Source organism: Triplophysa rosa, linkage group LG12 (assembly GCF_024868665.1).
Source record: "Triplophysa rosa linkage group LG12, Trosa_1v2, whole genome shotgun sequence".
In the NCBI taxonomy this organism is placed as follows: domain Eukaryota; kingdom Metazoa; phylum Chordata; class Actinopteri; order Cypriniformes; family Nemacheilidae; genus Triplophysa; species Triplophysa rosa.
Genome location: NC_079901.1, coordinates 15,728,113 through 15,751,537, shown reverse-complemented (window position 1 = coordinate 15,751,537; position 23,425 = coordinate 15,728,113). Strand labels below are relative to the sequence as shown.

At 38.7% G+C, this 23,425-nt stretch overlaps 2 protein-coding genes across 13 annotated transcripts in view; both read left to right on the top strand.

Moving 5' to 3' along the window:
* mef2aa (myocyte enhancer factor 2aa) overlaps nt 1–11,106 on the top strand; it is an 83,265-nt gene extending 72,159 nt beyond the window's left edge. For 4 of the 12 annotated variants that reach the window (XM_057347448.1, XM_057347449.1, XM_057347443.1 and 1 more), the window contains 5 exons: nt 2,694–2,881; nt 4,816–4,842; nt 6,285–6,411; nt 6,582–6,705; nt 7,394–11,106. In XM_057347448.1, the coding sequence (XP_057203431.1) occupies nt 2,694–2,881; nt 4,816–4,842; nt 6,285–6,411; nt 6,582–6,705; nt 7,394–7,739 (812 nt within the window). In that variant the 3' untranslated portion in view covers nt 7,740–11,106. The remainder of the gene's footprint in view (nt 1–2,693; nt 2,882–4,815; nt 4,843–6,284; nt 6,412–6,581; nt 6,706–7,393) is intronic. The other 8 variants (XM_057347452.1, XM_057347453.1, XM_057347450.1 and 5 more) reach the window with 5 other exon arrangements.
* Nucleotides 11,107–12,054: 948 nt separating this feature from the next.
* Nucleotides 12,055–23,425, top strand: part of mctp2a (multiple C2 domains, transmembrane 2a) — a 43,111-nt gene continuing 31,740 nt past the window's right edge. Inside the window, exons 1-8 of the mRNA XM_057348526.1 lie at nt 12,055–12,131; nt 13,565–14,207; nt 15,797–15,856; nt 16,285–16,396; nt 19,685–19,827; nt 20,434–20,510; nt 20,656–20,767; nt 20,880–20,915. Of these exons, the coding sequence (XP_057204509.1) occupies nt 13,593–14,207; nt 15,797–15,856; nt 16,285–16,396; nt 19,685–19,827; nt 20,434–20,510; nt 20,656–20,767; nt 20,880–20,915 (1,155 nt within the window). The 5' untranslated portion in view covers nt 12,055–12,131; nt 13,565–13,592. The remainder of the gene's footprint in view (nt 12,132–13,564; nt 14,208–15,796; nt 15,857–16,284; nt 16,397–19,684; nt 19,828–20,433; nt 20,511–20,655; nt 20,768–20,879; nt 20,916–23,425) is intronic.

The following is a 23,425-nucleotide window of genomic DNA, read 5'->3' as shown; positions in this document are numbered from 1 at the left end:
TTAACCGTTAGGACTCATCTGGTGCTTTTTGTCAAAACAGCCTTTTCTTTGGAAGAAAACAAAGTATTTGTTTTGTTAAAGTGGACTGTTATGTAACCATGCTCCCAAGGGATCTTGATTTACTCACAGCTGAGTAAGAGATTTAAACGACATTGTATCACTCGTCTATATTCTTTTGACACCCAGCGCACTCTGTTGAGTGTAAGACGATTTAAGACGTGTTCTTTTAGAAGCGAGAGGGGTGGAGGCACCGGTAAAAACCCAGAACTTTTGAAGTCTCTGCCTCAGCTACACAGTTTGTTTCAGAACATCCTTTTTCAGGAGTATTTCAGTGTAATGATATCATACTCCCCCCTTTCAAACATCATTACAGTAATGTACTGCTGATATGTCTTTTTCAGTTATTGGATCATATTTTCTTCCTACTTCGAAGTTCACACACTCCAATGCTTGCATTGATGATATACTGTATTTCTTGTTAATTAAGTAAACTTTTCCAGTATCAGTCAGAAGCTTGGACACACCTTCTCATTTATTATTGCTATTTTACACATTTAAATAATGACATTATACTTATGAATAACACAGATTGACATTTGGGTGTTATCTAGAAAGCAAAAAAATGTTAAACAAATAAAAAATCTAATGTTTAAAGGGATAGTTCACCCAAAAATCAACTTTGTGTGATTTTTTTACTCACCCACATGACGTTAAACATGTTTAGAGAACACTACGGAGGCTGATACAGACTAAACTAAAATGTCGTCACGTTTTCGCTTCTTTGCCGAAGGAGATAACGAATTTACGGAATGCGCTCTGCAGAGCATTTTGTCCGTTTAGGGCTACTGTAGAAACAACATGGCCAATTCCATACAAGTGGACCCGCGGTGTATGTTGTAGATAGAAATAGCTCATTCTAAGGTAATAAAAACATAACGCTTTATTATGTAAGTTCTTTGTACAACTCTGAAGACAGTTATGTGTATTATATTGCATTTCTGTCAATAGATACTCCTAAATATTACACACAGCACCTTTAAATGTTCGCTTTGTAAAGAGGTTTAGCACAACTTGTATAATTTTGTGCACAGTAGTACGTATTGTTTTGTTTGTGAGTTTACATGCACTGTACTAGATTCAGATTTGGCTACAGTTGCAAATGTTGAAGACGTGTCCTGGTGGGCAGAGCACTTGTTCTGACAAATTGCATGGTGGTGCTTACGTGCGGGCGTTTGAATCTCGCTTGGATCACTTCCCAAACCTGCTCCTCCTGTTTACCATCTACAGTACTCTCACACTATTTGTGTCCATATATAAGCAAAATATCAAAAGCGAATATCCCTAGATTATTAGACCCTCTGAGCATTGTGCGTATGTTTTCCTTTCTCAGCAGAGGCGTGTATAAGTCGAGACACAGTAAGTGCAGGGCTCCGCTCTCTGTCTGTCTGATGATGGCCTTCTCTCTCTCTCGCTGTCCTACAGCAAGCCCCCACAGGAAATGAGCGCTGGGTGGGGGGCAGAAAAAGCCCCATGACTAACATTTAATGAAGCTGCTATTACAGAGAAAACACACGGAAATGACATTGCACTTCTCCGTATGTGTGGTTACGAACAAATGGAAATAAAATGGGCATAGAGAGGAGTTTATAGGCTACTTGTTTGCTTTTTAAGGTGGTTTATTTGCGTTGAGATTTTTCTTCATGCGGACGAAAGAAAACATTCAAATAGAGCTCGAGTAATTGTGTTTTTGGGTTTGAACGCCGGCCAATTGTAATTCCTGTATTTGTCTTTAGAAGGTTACACATTGTGTGGGTAAATAACCCGTGATTGTTAGAGAATATTTCAGATGGTTGTGCGAAGGAACTTGCTAACAATGTGAGCCAGCAGATGGTAGAAAGACATCTTTGTAATGCGCTGACATTCACGTGAAACCAGAGACCCACAGTATATATAGTACATGGGTGCGAGGTCAGTCAGGTGCAGTCTTGATGTATTAGTCTGTTCTTCCTCACGTGATGACATCATCCTCACACTGATTTTCAGTATTTGTTGATGTTCCGCAGACTGACGTTCAGTCTGGTACAATCCATTGTGCCCTTTGCTGTGCCTTTTTAGGGCATTGTAGCACTTGCTAACATACTGATTTGATCCTGTTTGCTCTTAATTCAGCAGGAACGAGTTGAAAATAAAAGTAGCTTTAGTTTCAACAATAAATTCAGTTTAGAACTCGAAATGGCAAAAAGTACACCAGATGTAGACATGCCATCGACACCTCACCAAAGTTTTTAGATTTCTTCTCCAAAATGGAAGTTTAATTGCTTTTGATAGCAGCGAATGGCTGCACACAGTTGTAATGACTTTAGCCATTCACTTTTTAAAGAGCTTAAGTCACACTACATTTGTTAAACTGAATTGCTTTCCTCATCCTGGGACGCTTTGACGCCATTGTACACCAACACAACCAAAGGCTCATCAATTTTAAAATTTATGTTTTATTTTCGTAAATGTGCAGGATAATTACCAGGGTCTTATTAGAACTTTCCCAGAGGGTTGGGAACACTTAACGTTGCGTGCTATGAGATGCTACGACTGCAGCTGGGAAATGGCATGTCATCAAATCGACCGATGGCTGTTGGGGATTGGTCGATTAGAGCGCAATCCCATGATGCTTTTTGCCTGTATGTGTGTCCCAGCAGGAAATGGCTTCGTTAACCCGAGGGGCTCGCCGGGGCTTCTGGGTACACCCAGCGGGAACGGGCTGGGTAAAGTCATGCCTGCGAAGTCACCACCACCACCGGGGGGCAACATGGGCATGGGAAGCCGCAAGCCAGACTTGAGAGTTGTCATTCCCCCATCCAGCAAGGGCATGATGCCTCCCCTGGTGAGTATGAAAGAATCTTTCCTAGACACTTCCACATACACTCTCGACGTCTTAAGATCACGTTGAGAACTGAGTTGCTCTGAATCCACTTCACTTAATATATATTTTGTCATACTAATGTAAGATCTGGCTCCTAGATTAGAACCACTAATATAGATAAGTAAACCTTAAAAACTGTAATCGCTGATAATGAAACGAAATTAAAGTAAAGCAGTGTCACAATAAGAATACCAGTGGAACCAAATATCTCAGGTACCCTCATTCGTTCTATTATTCATATAGAAATTAGACAGACTCTAAAATAATTATAATTAAGGTGCAGAGAGCTCTGGCCACGTTCTGCACCTGAGGCTACACCCGACTGTCAGCCTCATAAATCACTAAAGTATAAAACGGGAAGCGGAAAAAGAATATTATTATTATATTTCGAAATGGTCAATAATTTCAACAGTAGAAGCCTCTCTCTCAATAGCATTATTGAGAGAGTATTAAATAGCATCGTGGGTTACATGGGGTTCTCTCAACTCAGCATAAATATATCGTATGCAAGCATGCGTGTATGGAATAGCATTCGTGCATCTGGAAGCGCTACAGTCATGAATCAAAACAATTCCACATGCCAAGCTAGTGGTATCTGCAGTCATCACTAGTAAGAGGCCCAGAGGATTATTCATTTGTGTATATTTGCGTATACAGCCAGCGTCCTTTCTGTGTGTGCGCGCATGTGAATGAACCGCGTCAGACAGCCAGACTAAAGCAGGGCCTGTTAATGTGCCTGCAGACAGGCTGTCATTAGAACATAATGGTATTAAATTAATCACATCGCAGTGTGACAGAGTTGGGATGAAGGCTTAATCAGAAGCCCAGAGTGTGAGCCAGATAATATCTTGTCGCCCTTGTCGTGTCTCCCCACTGTTATTGATTGAGTGCTGGTATTAAGACAGCACTGGCCCGGCACCACTGACAAGAGAACTTCCTATCTTCAGTACTGTACAACTCCACTCTGTCAGCTGAATCGGAACAAAACAATACGATAAGAGGTGATCATTTAAGACCCTTAAAATCGAAATGATGCGTTGTTTAAAAGGGAGCAAAATACAACTGGGGATTAGATGTGTGCCAAAAGCATTAAAAGTAACTTTTGAAGTATTGAACGAAGAAATGAATTGAGAGAGAATTAAAATGCTTAAAAACAGAAAGCATGACCTGAAAACCAAAACTAGACTTTTTAGTATTTAAATGAACAGCATCTATTTCTAACAATTTTGCTGCCAGGGTTTTCAGTTGCTATTATAGAATAAATCATTTGTGTCAGGGGGAAAGATTTGCATTTGAGGAGATTATTTACTCCTGTTGTAGGTTTACAGTAATACCATAATCCCATACTGCTATATTTCCCACCTCTTATTTAGCCCAGTGTTTACTGTCCTTCTCTTGAAAAAATAAAATGAAGCAAGCAGAATATTGTGTCATTGAACGCAAAATGATTGATGGGGCTATCGGACACACAAGCTCATGTCTGAATGAGTCTGTGAGGTGAGGGGTTAAGTACATCTAAGCTGCGAGGCCAAGCTGCTCAATGATTTTTTTTGTCCATTGTTTTTAAAAAACACAATTACTCTCATCTACTTTCCCTTTGTATTACATTTACCTTATTGATACAAGTCAGACTAACCACATGGCCATGAGGAATGAAAACGTTGCGCATTTAGTGGCTTCGAATTTGACTTTTCGTTTGAATTGGACCCCCAATTTGAATTTCCAGTTTCATAGCAAGTAACCTGAGGCAGCGTTTGTTTCACGCTTCACTCTCTAAATTTGAATAAGTTAGTTTAAAGGCACGTCCTGGTGAGAACGGTGGCCTGACCCCACTGAGCCTAGGTGTGCCACCTGGGCCTGTACTGACACCATCATCTACTCTTTTCTGTTGGAAGCAGTCGGAGGAGGAGGAGATGGAGTTGGTGAGTTTTGTGAGCGTTACGTTTGGTTTGAAAACAACATGGCATTAACTGACAGAGCTGCACTAAGTTCAACGCTTGAGCTAAAGAACAACTAAACCCAACTGGTTGAACTCATGAGCGGAACTGTTGTGTGTGACTCACACTGCATGTTCTGAGCCTTTAAGGGAAGTTCATAGAAACCACAGTGTGTTCATACATATATGTGTGTTTGTGAGTGTTGTGTGAAGTATTAAGAGTGCTGTGGGTGAATTTGAAGAAGGATGAGGGTGACAGAATTAAACACAATCTAAGCAGCATTTTAAGAAACAAAATCCAAATAAAACATTTGCGCCGTCCAGAAATGTGACAGTATGGGTATTTTCTAAAGTATTATCCTCTGTAATGTTTCTCATTATTTAGCCTGTAGTGTGATTACTTGACTTGCGATGATGTCATTGACATAGAGTTGAGTCCAGAATGATATCATTAGACAAGGAGAGCAGCCAACTACAGTTGGGGAGAATGTTTTCACTAGCTAAAGCAATTTCAAGTAATGTGAATGCATCTGTTGCAACTTCAGGGAGAAACTAGTACTTAATGACCCACTGCTCTTCAGCATAAATAAATAAATGACAAACAACAAATAAATATAGATTTAAATAAACGTTTTTGTAAGAACTTCAAATAGAGCAAGATGTCTGAATTGTTGAATGTGTTTATAAATAATACGTTTTTAAAAAGAAGAAGCTAAAACAATCTTCCTGTCAAACTCTGTTTCTAAACTCAATATTCATGTCAAATCGTTGTGTTTTTGAGCACTGCATGTCATTTGAGGTGACTATGTAATTGCACTGCATGTTAGTTTACTTACAGTATTTCATTGCATCACATTTTGGGACCTAGTGTAAAAAACCTCAAACAGTTTGTAAAAGGTTCACTTGTTTACATTTTTGTGTGGGTCTGCTTATATATTCACATGTAAAAAAACAACCCAGTGTGTAATATTCAACAAAATAGCAGTGACCTTATATGGACAATATACAGATGTGTCAGATACCGGAAGCATCCTAAAATCTGCTGGTTTTAAATGAAATGTCTAGCTGAACGCAACCTGCAAAGCACAGGAAAATGAATTCTTTAGTGAATCTACAGCGCCCCTTATTGGTTAACAATGATATTACCCACACGATTTCCTGATCCAAATACTTGCCGTGGTTGGGTAGAGCAGTGTTTCCCAACCCTGGTCCTCGGGGCACACCTTCCAGAATGTTTTAGTTCTCTCCCTATATGAAACACCTGATTGAAGAGTTGAATCAGGTGTTTTATATAGGGAGAGATCTAAAACATTCTGGAAGGTGTGCCCCGAGGACCAGGGTTGGAAAACACTGGGGTAGAGTGTGCATGCATGTCTGTGATGGGATTTGTGTCTCATTAACTTTTTGTAAATTCGCTCCTGTGTACAGAACACTCAACGGATAAGCATCTCCCAGTCCACCCAGTCTCTGGCCACACCGGTGGTCTCTGTTACCACCCCCAGTCTGCCACCACAAGGCCTGGTCTACTCAGGCATGCCCACTGGCTACAATTCTGGTGAGTCTGAAAATGCCATTAATTCTCTCATATTTATTTGTTTAGTAATTAAAAGGATGACACTACAGAAGACACCTACACTCATAACGAATATACAACACTGCTGTAAAAATGTGTTTGTATGATTCATATACAGTGTTGTTGATTGTTGTTGTGTTGTTTGGCGTTAGAATACTCCCTGAGCAGCGCTGAGCTCTCATCTCTGCAAGGCTTTGGCTCTCCGGGGCTCTCTATAGGCTCAATGTCGGCATGGCAACAGCATCAACTGGGCCAGGCAGCTCTCAGCTCTCTGGTGTGAGTAACATAGATGTTCAGTCGCACACAAGCACGCATGCACACACAGTTAACAAGAAACACTAATATGCTCAGACACGAGGTCAAATGCATTTTTCCTCGAGATTTCACAATAAAATGATAGTTATAATAATATACTTTTAATAATAAATAACTGCAGTGTTTCTGTAGCTTAACTGATATTGCAATTATTCTTCATTTATGTTGTGGTAAATTGTGACCTGGATACGTTTTCTTTTTTGTGATTGTAATTAAGCCAGATCTTTGTGTTCATATACTGTAACTAAAACATATGTCTGTATAACTTATAACTGTCAGCCTTCACTTCACTAGCACAGTTCATGACTCACAGGCAAGCATATTGATTCTATAAAAAGATTATTATAGGTCTTGTCTCCACAGCCTGCAAACGAAAGGTTTTATTTAAACGCAATAGTTGGCCATCATTCTGTCGGATTCTGCCGGGCATGCTCTAATTACATACCACCCTCTAAAATGATTCAGGCACTGTTTTTGCTCCACGTACCATTAAGTAAACAGATGGCGGGTGGGATATTATTAATCTTGCTGTGTTAGTCTATGTTAAGCGTCTCATATTGTAGTAACCGTTGAATTACAGCCTACGAATATTACTGGCTTGTTTGATGCAAATGTAGCAATTTATAAATGAAATTCTCTTTCAATTCAGAGGTGGCGGTCACTTACCTCAGGGCTCCAATCTCTCCATCAACACCAGCCACAACATCAACATTAAATCAGAGCCCATTTCACCTCCACGCGAGCGCGTCACCCCGTCCGGCTTCCAGCCCCAGCAGCCGCAACAGCAGCAGCCTCCCTCCGGGCGTCTGGACATGGGCCGCTCACCCGCCGACAGCCTCAGCTCCTCCTGCTCCTCGTACGACGGAAGCGACCGAGAGGATCACCGGCACGACTTCCACTCTCCGCTCGGCCTGGGGCGACCCCCCGCCGGCGGGGCCGAAGAGAGGGAGAGCCCCACGGTCAAGCGCATGCGCATGGACACCTGGGTGACATAAAGCTGTGTGGAGCTGAATGCCAGTCAGTCACACGCAGGGCTGGGCAGGGGAAAGGGAGAGAGGCGAGACAGCAGGGAGGGTCATTATTGTTATTATTCTATTATTATTATTATTTAACGTCATTTCACTTTTTTGTAAGTAGGTGGATGGTGTTTGAAGATGTCCTTACATATCGAAATTAAGCAACTAAGTGGAGAGAGAAAGAAAAATCAAGCAGTCAGAATAAACGGTGTACTCAAAACAGGTGTTTTCAGGTACTTGCAAATAGGATTGTTCGAGAGTCCAAGACAAGAGATTATTGTAGTCGCTGGTGCAGTTTGACACTTGTAGCTGTTTTTTCGCTGTTGAATTTGCAAATTTCAAACAATCAAAGAAAGTTTAGGGCCGGCTTTCTGTCTAAAGGTTGTTGTCTGCTGGGCTCATGTATTAAACAATCTGTATCTGCACTTGCCCTTATGTCACTTATTAAATTATTTAAAGGTCATTTTAAATAAATGTTTAAATACATTTTAAAGGACAGTAGATCGATTATTATGAGGCAGAACTTGTATCCGAATTGAGATCACGTATCGCCTCAATCAAGACATTAAATTATGTGTAAAACAATGTCTCTAACTGTACCATACACATTTTAATCAATTGCTAAATTTTCAATATATTCGTGACAAACTGTTTTTGGAAGTTTAAGGTAGCCCAGTCGATTATAGACTATAGTTATTGAATATTCATGCAGCTCCAACAACTCAATGGTAACGCAAGCCAAAGTCTCTTTGTCATTTTGTTGTACTGTGGGTTGGAAACTTTCAGCATTTCTCTCTCAATGTTTGTTTCATATATTAGTTCTGTCATAGTGTGCATTGTTACAAATGTTGGAGAAACGATAAACATGCAAAGCAGATCTTGAAACAATATCTAAAGCCATGAACACTTGCTGTTCTGTTTGTAAATTAAAGATTTGAGCCAAACCTTTTCTTTTGTTATGTACATAGCAACTTTAATATATATCACTTTCGGTGTAAGTACGTATGTATTGTATCTTCACCAGATTTAAGAAAAAAAGTATATTTTTGTGGATTACTGCCAAGTTTACAAGGCGAGATCCTTATTAAGTAGAGTATTCACTGGTTAATATTTACTATTTTGTTAACTATACTGTACTTTCTTCAAATCGGACTATTGTTGGTAATAATCAAAATGTTTTTTTGTGTGTGTTTTTGTTTGTTTGTTGAGAAGGTTGTTTTTGGGTCGTTTACCCTTTAACGGTGGTGAATGTCTGTCCATAAGAAATTGTAACAAAAGAGCTGTTTTATTTAAGCTCGACCGTCCTTTTTGTTTTCGTTTTGTAAAAACGATAATCGCCATGCTAAGAAAAATATGGTTGCTTTTCCTACAACTGTTTTGTGAGGGATTAGCCTGCAGCTGCTGAATACACTGCCTACTTTAAAACTCATCGCAGTTTAGATGCACTATTCAGTCATCTCCACTCAAAGAAACAATCCCACAGTGTGTATAGAAAGTCATCCCTCTTCGAATGCACATGTGCTCTCATATTGTAAATACCATTAGTAACCCCAGTACACACATGCATACTATGTACAGAACATTTTGCCACATATTTTGTGAATTGGTTCATCTACAGATTTCCTTATGTAAGACACCTTTTAAGGCATCAGTCGCAATGCTCTGTATTGCTGGACAAAAGGTGGCACTGTAGCTCTCTCTGCTGTTGCTGTTGCGCTCTGTGTGCATATCCTTCCAACGCCAGGCTTTTCATGTATGACTGTTTGTTTGTGCAGCACAAATGTCTGGTATCAGTGGCCTCCAGTTTGCATCACACCTCACTGCCCCTCAGGTGGGATTCAGCAGCTAAAAATGGAAATTGTAAACAAACTTCACTCAAGATTGCACAAAAGTTTGTACGTTTAAGTTTGCCATTGGATAAAAGGATGCTTTCCTCTTTAGATTTGTTATGTATTTGGATCACTTTTAGATACCTCCCTGTCCTTTTGAGCACCATAGCAACTGGCAATAAGCTGATATTAATCTATGCAGTCCCCGACCCACACATAGCCAGGAACACAAAGCATTCACATTGAAAGGAATGATGGAAGAAGCATCTTATAGTATCACATGCCCATTTGTCATGAATCATGAATAAAGTGCTCTTTATTGAGCAGTTGAGAAAATGACTGTTAACCCTTTGTCCCTAAGTGCTTGCGTATTGAGGTTACATATAAAGGCACACTAAATATGAAAACGAGAGCCATGCAGTCACTGCTTTAGGTATAGCTTTAGAATAAACCTCAGATGTACAAGCTTTGTTGTCTCAGCTGAATGAAACAACTTGGAAACCCATTAGAAAGTTTTATGATATCCGTTGAAAATCAAGTTGTTCACAATCGAAGCTTTTCAGGGTAGACAAGCAATAATGCCAGCTCAGTGCTATAACAGCACTGCGGATGAAAAAACCTGCAGTTTTTACACTGCAATGCACACACATTCACTCAACATTAGTGCTTGATTAGGATTCAGGGAATTTGTAGAGTTTCTCCACTACATGCACAATTAGAGCCTTATTCCAAAGAGTTGCTGGTGTTCAAAATCCAATGTATCACTCATCACATCTTAAATTCATCCAAACAAGCCTCACATCTGTGGATGAAGTGTATTGCTTTGTCCACAAGTCCCTATACAAATGCACGGATGAAATACATAAGAATCTAAAGGGAGGAGGCAGTTCCTATGGTGCAGAGTGCTGTGTGTGAAACTGTTGAATGTGAAAGGAAGGGATAAAGAGAAAACAACAATTGTGTTGGGTACTTTCTTCACTTTGCTGTGCAAGAGTACACTGCTTTGCTTATGGCTTTTCTAAAACAGAATGATGTATTTGGTAATTGTTTGTAGTTAATAGTTCACTTCAAGAAGCTGTTTGCGGTTTGATCGCTCGAACCGTTTGGCGGCACAAGCTGGACTTTGTTGCCATAAATGAAACGAGATGTTTCAAAAAGAAAAAAAGAGACAAAAAAAGAGAAACCTTTAAGTTAATCTGCATTATATTTCCCTTGAATGTGTTGTTTTATCTTCATTACACGATTAATATTCTAGTGATCTTTTTATTGAATGACTTAAGATATTATGCTAGAGATTGTTGTACAAATTTGTATTCTGCATTCACTAAAGTACAGTAAAGATATCGGCTTTTATTGTGTAACATAGGTTCTCTCGCTTCTTCTGTGCTAACTGAAGTGAACAGTTCTCTGAATTTGAGTAGACTTTGTCCACATGTGAAGTCCAGAACATTAGAATCTGTCCGCTTTATTAAAAACCTTATTGTACCCTCAAATACTCCCTCTATGTGCCTTCATACTGCATCCCTGACAATCACACAATCAATGCACATTAAATAACGTAGGTGTTGGATTTTTTTTCTCACAGACTTGCCATAGTTTAGTGGTTTCATAAAGCTATTAGAGATCCCATTTGAAGTTCCATTTAATTCTATCACAGAAACGTGTTTTTGTAGGTTTATGGGAATAAAATTATACTGCAGCATCAGTGTTTCTCAACTATAGGGGGCCTATAATCGCCTGTCATTTTTTTAAGATTTGCTGTTTTCTACATAAAATCATCATACATAGCCTAATGTAAAGAACATTTTGTAAAAAAAAAGTTATCCGTTAATATCTCTGTAGCCTAGTTTTCACAGGCAGGGTCGCTAATATTATTTTAAATGAGGAAAAGACATGCATTAAAATAGCTTGAACTAAGAGAGATTTATTACTGCATGGATTATTTTAACAAATATATATTTTTTAAGTATGCAGCGTTTTTTATTGGGTAGAAATTCTACGTGCTTAACTCTATATATGCGCAATATGTAAAGCTGCCACTAGGTGTCACTAACTTCGCATGTAGTAGTTTAAATTCGCACACAGGCTGTGTGTGGGCCTGACGACACAAGTTCTGAAATAAAAACAGATTCTCTTCTGTTTGTACATTTCTGAGGTTTTTATCATATTAGCATATTAATTCTAAGGTCCTTATACTTTATAGCTTCAAGACCTCTGAGGTAACGTTAGCCTGCATTAAATCCCGCGTATTGTAACTAGAGACTTTCTCTTGGATAAAAGCGTTTGCTAAATGGCAGTCTAGCAATATTATTCAGGTACGTATGCTGACGTTTCAAATATTAATCAATAAAAATCACGTAAATCCTACAGTGCACAAACGCAAACTACCGAAACTCTTTAAAAATGGTTGGCTGATAATCTTCACCCCGCCCTGCAAACCGGTCAAAGCAGAAAGATTTCTATAAGCGCGAGCTACTGTAGACACCTCACAGGTGACATGCATTTCGCCCGAGAACACGTCTAGTCAGCGGTTTGGAAAAAGGTAAGCTTTTATTTTCTGACACTTTACTTTAGTAAACATGGGCAAAAGTTGCTACAAATATTGTTACTCTATAAGTGTAGCTAATTATTCATATACGACCACCTCTAGGCAGTGAAAGAGGTATTTGTCGGTTTGTGTTACATGACAGTGCCGACTAATATAACGTTAGTTTGTCTTAACCATTATATTTCAGATGTCTCGCTCTCCCTTTTTTTCCACAAATAACTCCTAAAATTTAATTTGTAGATTTTTTTCTTTAAATTAACCAGGGTTTTACTACAGTAACCTTTTTACCATGATTTATGTACCATATAAAACCATATTAACCACAAATTTACAATTGTCCCACAACAAGAACCATAGTTTAACCATAAAATTTGCAGTGAAACTGTAGTAATACAAATGGTACAGTAATCAGTCCTCCAAAAACATGACTGTAATGATACCATGGTTCATTTTTAACAATTCTCCAAAAGTTGCAGGTGGTCAAAACTAATAGAGAGCAGCAATGTTGCTTTATCTGTTGTTTATGGTTAAGTATAATGGATCGCATAATGGATCAACTCTGTTAAAGTGAATTAGTGGGAAACATGGTATGACATCAGAAATAAATACTTTTGTTTGAGCTGCCAAAAAAGGACATCAGCACAAGGAACCCGTCCAGCACACCTCCTTCAGCAATGCTCTCAGTCTGTGTCTGTGTTGTTTCATTATTTTTGTTTCATTGAGTTTTCTTGGTGCTTTACAAGTTTGTTTAATGGCACTGCACGGTGTAACCATGTGGAAGGAATTGAAACATTCTCATAAAAGTGTTTATACTTACAGTATTTGAATGCTAATTTATTCATTACATTAGACTTTTGTTTTGCAAGTTAGTTAACTTAATTCACATCACGTTTTTTAAGAACCGTTTTTTAAACCACCAAGGCAACACTGGTCTCAAACTTGTTAACGTAGTCAACACTTTTTTCTGCATACTTTGCATGTGTCCTCTATGCATGCGTGCATCACAATGATTTTTGTTCCTCCTCGGTCGTAAGTGAGAAAAATGAATTATGTATCGAAAATGATATACCACATGTTTATGCTATGATCTTAGCTGTAGTATTTTTCCAGCATGTTCTAATATCAAGTGGTTATAAACAACATGCAACAGTGACTGTTATCAGACTGCTTACTCTGTTTCCTCACGGTTGTCGTTCATTTGGCGTCCTTTCCCTCGGGGTACAAAAAATGTGAAGCATTAGATATAAGCTAGCCCAGTGTTTTGCCTCCATTTTGATAAAGCCATTAAAAGTCGATTTTCGTTTAACATTTGTTTTACGTCTAGCAGGAAATCCCAAAAATGCTTGAGAACTGAATTTTAAAGCTAAAAATGCCTTGTTGTTTAATGTAGAACTGCTTTTGTCTGACAGTAATTGTTTACATTTCAGCTGAAGAAGAGTGTCTACTGCAGTCATAATGGAGCAGAAGAAGAGAATCTGGCCCAAGTTAAATATGAATATTGGAAAAAAGGGGAAAAAGAAAAAGACACCTCTGAAATACAGGAGGAGCATATCTGTACCAGACCTCAGGGTTCGGTCGCAGGAGATGCTGGCTTTGGATGAGTCCAGGCCACCTGATCAAGACACCGTCTTCTTTGTAAACCACGTGGTTCGAGGTGACCTTGATGAAACGGGGAGTGAAACCTCCAGTCTTGGTTTTTCTGACCATATGCCGTACTCGTGCAGCCCAGCACCATCAGAAAGATGGATTCCTGTGGACTTCCCAGTATCAGTGGAGAGCGCAACTGATAAAAAGTCAGAACGGCCAAGAACCACTATGTGGTATGTGAGTGATTCAGATACAGACAGGGCATCACCTGCTCTGAGACTCAAAGACCCATCGGATAAAGTGACTTCAGCCATCATTAGAGCCGGTGCAGGCAGACAAACACCTTTGGGGAGTGAAATGTCTGCACTGGCCACTACAGAGTCATTCAGCACTGGTGAGGAGCAAATGTATTGTCCCGCTGAGCAAGAGCCGAAGTCTCCGTCAGAAATGTTCGTCATAGGGTCTGCTGAGGACATGGCATATGTGAGTTATCTCAAAGTTACTCATTTATTCTGTAGTCAAAATTACACCTATGCTGAAGCAGTTTTGTTTTAATATGACATGGTGCAAAAAGTTTGGTCATGACAAAGTCAATAGTGTTTCAGTATTATCTTAAAGTGTATACAAGATGTAGCATTGTAAATGACATCTCAATCATGTCCACGGTGTCTTATAATACCACATTTAAGTACACGTAGATCTTGTTTATCTTAAGAAGTACTAAAAACACATTTTTGAACATTAAGTACAAAATGACTGCATGGAAATAGAGTAACGTAGAGTACGTTAATTGTATTATAGTGCACTTTTTTATTGCGGGGGAAGTGAATTTTGTATTTGAATCTCAGAAATCTAATTAAAGGGGAATTACTATTAAAGATTTTTTCTGTTTAACTTTTACTTAAATTGTGATGCTGATGGCTGGCATATAATTAGTCCAAAAAGTTTGCATTGAAGGGTTAGTTCACCCAGACATGAAAATTCTGTAATTATTTACTCAGCCTCAAGTTGTTTCAAACCTGTATACATTTTATTGTTCGCCTGAACATAAAAGAAGATACTTGTAAGAATGTTTGTAACTGAACAGTTCTGGGGCACCATTGACTTGGTAGGAAACGAAACTACTGTACGATGGCAGTCAATAGTGCCCCAAAGCTGTTTGGTTTCCTACCTTATTCTAAATATCTTCTTTTGTGTTCAGCAGAACAAAAAAATTGATACAGATTTGAAACAACTTGAGGCTGAGTAAATGATGACAGAATTTTCATTTTTGGGTGAACTGTTCCTTTAAGTTAGAAAAATGAAAGGCATTTATATAGCGCTTTGTTGTGTATTGCTGTACACCCAAAGCGCTTCACAATCATATGGGGGGGGGGTTCTCTCCTCAACCACCACCACCAGTGTGCAGCAGCCACAGTACAACGGCGCCAGTGCGCTCACCACACCAGCTATAGGTGGAGAGGAGAGAGAGCCAATTCAGAGGGTGGGGATTATTAGGAGGACATGATTGACAAGGGCCAGTGGAGGGAATCTGGCCAGGACACCAGGGTTACACCCATACTCTTTAGAGAAGTGTCATGGAAGCTTTAATGACCGCAGGGAGTCAGGACCTCGGTTTTACATCTCATCGGAAGCACGGAGCTTTTTACAGTATAGGTTCCCCATCACTATACTGCGGCATTTGGACCCATACGGACCTCAGGGTGAGCACCCTCTGCTGGTCTCACTAACACCTCTTCCAGCAGCAACCTAGCTTTCCCAGGAGGTCTCCCGTCCAGGTACTGACCAGGCTCAACCCTGCTTAGCTTCAGTGGGCAACCAGTCTTGGGCTACAGGGTGATATGGCTGCTGGCTATAAAATGCAGTACTTACATAATGTTAACTTTTGATTTTATGATTTATTTTATGTTATGATTTTTTTCCCCCTGTTGACAAAGCTGTGAGTAAACGTTTTTGGGACTCGCACAACACTTCTATTAACGTACTCACGTTAATTTACCTAGCTTTGTAGCAGACTCCTACTGCTGTTGAATTTTCTCATTCAAGATTATTCCATCTATTTTTTTACTCAGGACACTCCAAATGAATCCAGTGACTTTGATGTCTTCTTATCAGAACAAGATGAGCAGAAAGTGAGTATATAATAAGAAGAGTTGTAAAGAGCTTGGCCTTTTTAGTGAAGTAGTTTTTCCTCTTATACTGTATCAGATTCTGTCACTCATGTTCTGTCCTGAATCCTGTTAAATGCACCGATGATTATAGACTGTTTCATCGGACAAACGCGCTGGCCCAAAGTTAACTTCCAGTCTGTGTTTGGTCATAATATAACAATTTCTTTTATATTTCATTTTTATTAATATAAATTCATAATAATATATTATAGTATGTCAGTTGTATTAAATTAATTTAAAACTACTCAACAGTTATTGATTCTTTGCAGATCCCTTCCCGGAAGTTAACTTTGGGCCACATAACGTTTATGTTGTTGCCACTGAAACTGTGTAAACCGTGTACAACAGACATTGAAGTAAACATTAAATTCTGTGTACTGTGCTTACAGGGCTCAGCAGGATTGAGTGACAGCCACATTTTTCTGCCACAGCAGAAGGTCCAGTATCTTCTCACTATCAACCTGAAGGAGGGCAGGAATCTGGTCATTAGAGATCGCTCAGGTATTGGCAAAGACTAACGAAGATGATTAAACTGGGTGGTGTCTTTATTTATAGGCGTTTTAGGATCTTTTAGGCTTTACAGGCATTTCTTCAGTTGAGTGTTTCGTTCTTCTGTAATTAAAAATCATTGAGTCATGGTATTAGTAGATTGAATCCTGTGGTTTAACAAAACACTTGATTCAGCGGTACCCTGGATGGGCTTTCTCACTCTCACAAACTTACCTGGTCTTACTCTAAAAGTAGCAGGATGCTGGTGTCTGTCCTGATTCTTTATCCCTGATCTCAGGTTTTTCAAAAATCATGTTTTTTATTATGATTTCATGTTTTAATTGTGTTAGTTAGCTGTATTGTTTAGTTATTATGGCTTGAATCAAAACAAACCAACTGCAGTTTGATTGATATTCATTGGAATGCACAATAGAAAAACATTTTTAAAACAGAGTTCTCTCGTTTTGGAAATAAACTCTTCATTTAGTGGTTCTTTTTTGTCATTTATATACTTTTAAGATCTGGATTTAATTTGGCTTTACTCATTTTAACATCTAACTTTTCTGTCTACGAGTAACTGGAGTCTATCTCAATTCTTGTTTGAGCCTGTAAATGATCAACTTAATGACTTAATGACTCAACTTAATGCGACTTTACATTACCTGACAAGACATTCACTGTTATAATACAATGGCAGTGCACTGAAAGTTCACTGTGCACCAATGGGAGTGATATAAATGATTACCGCACAAACTATTACTAAAAGAACTGGAATAGTACATCACTATAGACATGCAAGTTGTTGTTGACTGAATAAACATTAAAATTTCTTCATTTTGTAGTTGTTTTTTAGCACTGTAGTACATTCTTTTTGCAAGTCTTGGTGAGAGGCTGTGATCATCTGTAGTGTTATGTGACCATGCAGAGATGTTAATTTCTTTAACCAGCAGGTATGAATCATATCAGGGCCTAAGCTTTTCTTAGACATCTGCTGTTGTGTGTCACTGGTTTAAGCTCTTAGACATCGACATGATCTGTTTTTGGGCCACTGTTATTACATGGTTTCTACACAGCAAAATCGCCAGTGTTAAAAAAGGTCAATTTAACTCTCACAGTGTATGTATAATCCACTGTGCGTGTTAATTTGACATTTTTTAACACTGTCGTTTTTACTGTGTATGATGTACCACAGCAGGCGGGACTGCGCTCATTACACATGGAATTCTTCCAAGTTCCTCCAGCTTGTCTGGTCTTCCTAAATCTGTAGAATGTGGTTGGACCGGATTGTCCTTCTTTCTATTGCCTAACCCGTTTCCACAATCATGTTACATTCAAGAAAACGGCAAGCTATTTCTGGAAGTATTGTTTGCATTATGTAAGTCCAAAACAACATTTACTGTTCTCTATTCAAATGTTGTAGGCAGATGAATGCACGAAATAAACTTTTATCAGGTAAGCACATACAGTAGAAACAAATGAGCTGGCCTTGTGCTTTTCCTACTACGGTGCCAATGCAAATACTCAGAGTGAGGTGTTGTTTCCTAGACATACAGAGTCCCTTGTGTCGTGTTGCTAAATAAATTAATGGGTTGTGTTTTGTGTATTATCCCTAAAGCAAGGTTTATTGAAATCTTACAGGCAAATGATATTACTAAATTTTCATTTGATAGCCCGAGCGGTTCTTCAGACGTAATGCCAGTGTATCTGGCAGGCCTGCAAGAGCTGATTGGGTGGCTCATTGTCATGTTCAAAGTCACAGGTGTATGCCCACAGGCCATTCATTACCATCTCTACCTCATTATTTTTCATAATTAGAATATATCCAGTGATGTCCCTCACTGCCAAATCAATCTGAGGAAATGTTCATGCGCAAAATAGACTGAAGTCAATCTATTGGTGGCAAATGCAGACAGGAAATTGTGTATAGAATGCAGATTTTTATTTTTTGTGAGTCTTTTGACATGTTTAAGGACCACCCCCTAGAAAACTCAGAAGATTGTTTCTCATTTCCTTTTAATGGATAAATATGTCTATTTTTCCTATTAATTTACCTTGGCATCAGTTTACATTAATGCAACTAATTGGAAATTGTACACATTTTATTTTAGATGGTATGTTTCTTCTATTATATAATATAACATTTATGTTTATATCTCATAGTGTGTGCTGAGTTCTGTAGGATGAGACTTAAAACGTCTCGATTTAATTTGTGGGGAAATTGCGACCTCCAGTGGTTTTTGAGTAGAATTACACACAATCTTATCTCTGCTGCCTGTTTCTGAAATACACAATAAAGTACTGCTCTAGGCACTTTAACTATAGAACAAATGTACTGAATAGACCTTTTTAAATATACTTAATATTTTCACTTTCAATTATATCAAAATCTTAAGTAACTTCTCATGGTCCTCAGCAATTGTTTCTTATTCATACTAGTTGGTTCTTCACTATGTCTGACACACGTCAGCTGCCTATATTTGCCTAACAGTTACCTCCCGGCTCGCTCCTCGACTGACGCTGATGCCCAAAAGTGGCCCTTAACATCCCCTCCCCCTTTTCGCCATCCTCCATTTTCCTTCTGTTAATTTCCGCAGTCACCGGCGGATCTCTTCCCCTGGCTGCCGAAGCCCCTTTCCTCCTGTCAAGCTGCCTGGAGGTTTCCTTGTCAGAGGCTGGCAGGGAGGAGCCGCCTCCTGGAGATGTTCATTTGGAGAGGGGATCTGACAGATCTGACAGTCTCTCCCCACAGGGCTTTTGTCATGTGATTCCAGGCACCCTGCAGGTTCTCTAAAGCGCTTCTTTATCCAGCCATACAAATGAAGCGATGGATGATTTTTTCCTCATATTTTTCTTTCCATCCTACCGGCCAATCTGCATAGCACGGCGTAGACAAAGCCGGACCCCTCTCCGTTCCTTCTCTAACAGACAGACACAAGACAGACTTTCATAACAGGCTTTGGGGATTAACACTGCTTGCTCTTGGTTTCTGGGGTTTTAATGCAGAAGCATTACATTAACAGATTCACGCTGGCTATAATTTTGACTCTTTCACGATCAGCCAGCTCGCATCACTCTAAAGAGACCCAAAGTCCATCCTCAACATGCTAAGAAGTGTCCTCTAAATAATAAGTGGTCTAGATTATTCACTATAGGCAAGTTTGCGAGGGTATAGCTGTGGGTTTGTACAGTTTGTTTTATGATTTTTTTAGTTTGACAAAACTTTGACAAAATGACAAATGTTTTTCAAGAAAGGACTGGATGCCTAATGTGTTGGTAATGTGCCGGTGTGTTTTTCAACAGGTACCAGTGACCCATTTGTCAAATTCAAACTGGATGGCAAAAACATCTACAAAAGCAAAGTGGTGACCAAGAATCTGAATCCCATCTGGAATGAATCATTTTCCTTTCCCATCAGAGACCTAGATCAGACTGTTCATGTCAAGGTTTGAGACCTATTTAGATCATTAAACATGATTAATTGTTAACATTTTATTATATTATTTATTTTAGATCTAATTATTAAATGTTCTGCTTGGGACTTATACTGTACCTTCGGAAGTATTTTTCAGAATGTTTTAGACAGATATATTATTGTTAATCATTTTTATAAATTGGATGTATGCTGAACCAAATGGATAAATTATAATACCTACATTGATACTTAATCTTAAATTTTGTAAAACAAAAGTAAATAAAATGGTCATAAAATGTCAGTAATAAAACGGCGCTGAAAACCTCGTGGTTAGTGCACTGCCAGTGCAAGTTCGAGTCCCGTCTTGGAGGGTCCTTTGCCGATCCCGGCCCCCCTTTCTCCACCAAACGCTTTCCTATCAGCTCTCTACCCTATCACAAAAAAGGCAAAAAAATCATATAATTATAATAAAATATCAGGATTTCAAGTGTGTGAGGAAATGGAAGATATATTTTATGAAAATTTCTGAATGAAGCAATTAAATGACTTCACTGTGCTTTTCTCAAATAAAAAAGGTAAAAAGAGCTTTAATAACACCAAAACTTTTGGTCTTCCTCATCCCACATTTCTGATGCAGGTATACGATCGTGACCTACGGTCCAATGACTTCATGGGCTCCAGCAGCTTTGCTGTCTGTAAACTAGAGTTGGACCGGTGAGAAAAACTTTAGTTTTATTGGATTAAAAGGGATTTGTTGTAATTACCATGATGGTAATTGAACATAAGCTGTTAAACCCCTGTTGTACTTTTTCCCCTCAAAAAAAATGTTCTCAATCGTGTGCGATCTTCCTCAATGCAGAACGGTTCTATTAACACTGAGTTTGGAGGATCGCAACAGTGTGGAGGATGATATGGGAATGATTGTTTTAGAGTCCTGCCTGTCCCTCCGAGAGGAACCTGCCAAACGAAATGTAGGACTTCTAAATATAGACTCAGTTTAATGTAAATCAAAACACAAGGTATAGTTACACAAATGCATAAAAAAGGTTTTCTAACATTATCTCTTTGTCACATATTTTTCAGAAGTGGCTACTGAAAAGAAAGGGAAGTTTTAACAAGGTACTGTATGTCCTGAAGAAAAATCTAAAGACTTTGTTTTTCACATACAAATATGGAATACATATTACTGCTCTGTCTTGTAGGGCTAGAATACATATACATATATGTATTGGTTCACTATGTTTATGATCATTTATAAAACATCACAGCAGTATTTTTATGTATCTTAGATATCCACTGGAGGGCAGTAGATCCTCATCATTATACAAAGGTTTACTGATTCTATGTGCAACATTTATATTAAGTTTCTAGAGTTGACGTAACATCCACTTTCCCTATAGTTAAACAATTCTAGTAAAATTAAGTAAAACAAAGAAAGTTTGATAGAGTGACAGACTTTAGTTTATGGGTGTGATTTTTTTGATGTGCTGGACCAGCCTAGTACCGTACATGAATCACAGTGATATAAACGACTCCAAGCACTCTGTCTTCCTTTATTTTCTGTAGGTCAGTTCATAATTGATAGTTTATTTACCTCACAGCAGTAGGAAACAACTTTTCTCTTCAAGGCTGTGAAAGGTAGCAATTTAAGTGTCCTCTGAACAAAAGCGCTCTGCCACGGAAGAGTGGCATGACAGCACAGTGAACTTTCAGTGTACTGCCATTGTATTTTAACAGTGAATGTCTTGTCAGTTAATGTTAAGCTGTAATAAAAAATATATTTTCAGTATTACAGTTTAACCAGTTAAAACAATATTTTTGCACGGTGGCTACGGCTAGTCCCAGACTAAAATGAATGCTTAAGCTGTCTAAACTGAAAACAGCTCGTGCACATATCTTAAAATATGTCAGTGCCATTGTTTTGTCTCAAGATGCACCAGGCATTTTTTTTAAAAGCAACTTAAATATACTAATTAAACGAAGGAATAGTCCTGGTTTAAAGCTAAGTCTTGTCCGTGAAACTGGGCTTTTGAGTATTAAAGTTAATTCAGACAGTATATTGAGTTAATTTTACTGACATATATATTTTTTACAGATTTTTTTTATTTTACATGAAGAAAAAATATATATATTATATTTTACCATTAAAGCTTACTATTAAGGTTTTCATGGCAGTTAAGCTCATCTACCCCCCCCCAAAATACACAAATAAAATGATTTTATCCAGACACAATGCTTCTTATGATTAAAAATGATATTTTACTATATTCATTTCAGTACAACAAATGCCTTTAATAATACTGTTCAGAATATTATGCTGTACTGTATATTTAATATTTTTCTACATCTTTTCCCATTTTTACAACATCCATTTTTACATCTTTTTTTTAGCATTACAGTAGACTACTGAGCATTGAATTAACTATCATAGAAATCATGTCAGAATTAAATTTTTTATTGATTCCTAAAAACAGGCTTTGGTTTCTTCACTTCAACTCATTTTTTCTTCCCTTTGATGTTGGGGTGATTTATGGACCCGGACATTTCGTGAGATTCGCCCAAATTGATTCCCACTACACTATGCGATCAGGTATAGATAAGTATGTGTTTCTGAAGTGCTAGCGTTGATGTTTACACTCCAGCGTGTCCTCTGCCAAAACAGCTGAGACCTAGTTCTATTTGACACCTATCAGTAGAAGCAGAACATCTCTCAGTTTTTACCTCTCCTCGCACTTTCTCCATCACGCCCTCACGGATGGAAACAAGCAATATGTTGGCACATAGCATGTGGTTCTTTCTTCTGATGGAGTCGGGAGAGAGAGTGTGTTTTCATTTTGAGGCACTTTGCCAGTGTAAGATGCTGAGGATATCTGTGATGGCTCATTCCCAGGCATGGTGAGCTATAACCCAGATGTTGGGATGTAATATCACAGCTGTGGACGGACAGCACTGAAGCTCCAGCCAAATGGATACGGCTTTGGGCTTGTCCTCGTGTCCCCATGCTGCTCCACCATATGGAGGCAATCCCCCAGCTCTTTTAGCACCAGAAATAGCCTCTCTTTAGGGGCCACTTACTCTTAAGCGGAATTGTTTTATTGGCCACGCCAATCACAAATTTGTCCAAAATAAACACTTGGGAAGACTTGGCTTGGATGAATATTATATTTCTCTTTCAGCTCCCTATGTAAGAATCCCCTTTATCTCCCCCTCTCTCTCTCTTTAAAGAGGCTTGTTTTTGGAGATGCGGCCATTACGTTAAATGTTAATGCCGGTTTGTCTGCTGTGTGATTCTAATGGAGCAAAGGCCCTGTCACACTCTCTAAGCAGCCAGGTGGGAAAACAGCTCTCTGGTCTTTGATTACTGGCAGAACAGACCAGCCTCTTCCGGATGCTGTGTGTTTTCAAAGTGCAAAGCTATCAGCCCACAAGTCATCCCTGTACTGTGTACTTATCCATCTGCAGTCTTGTTGATGGACCTGTTTTCTCTCACTGAGGTGCCAGAATCACCTGCAAATTTGGACCAGCGTGTTTTGAAAGCTTTCCGTTGCATAATGTATGTTGTTGCGACCCTCGAGCAAAGAAATAGACTTTCATTTTGGTTTTGTTCAAATTGTTTTATATTATATATC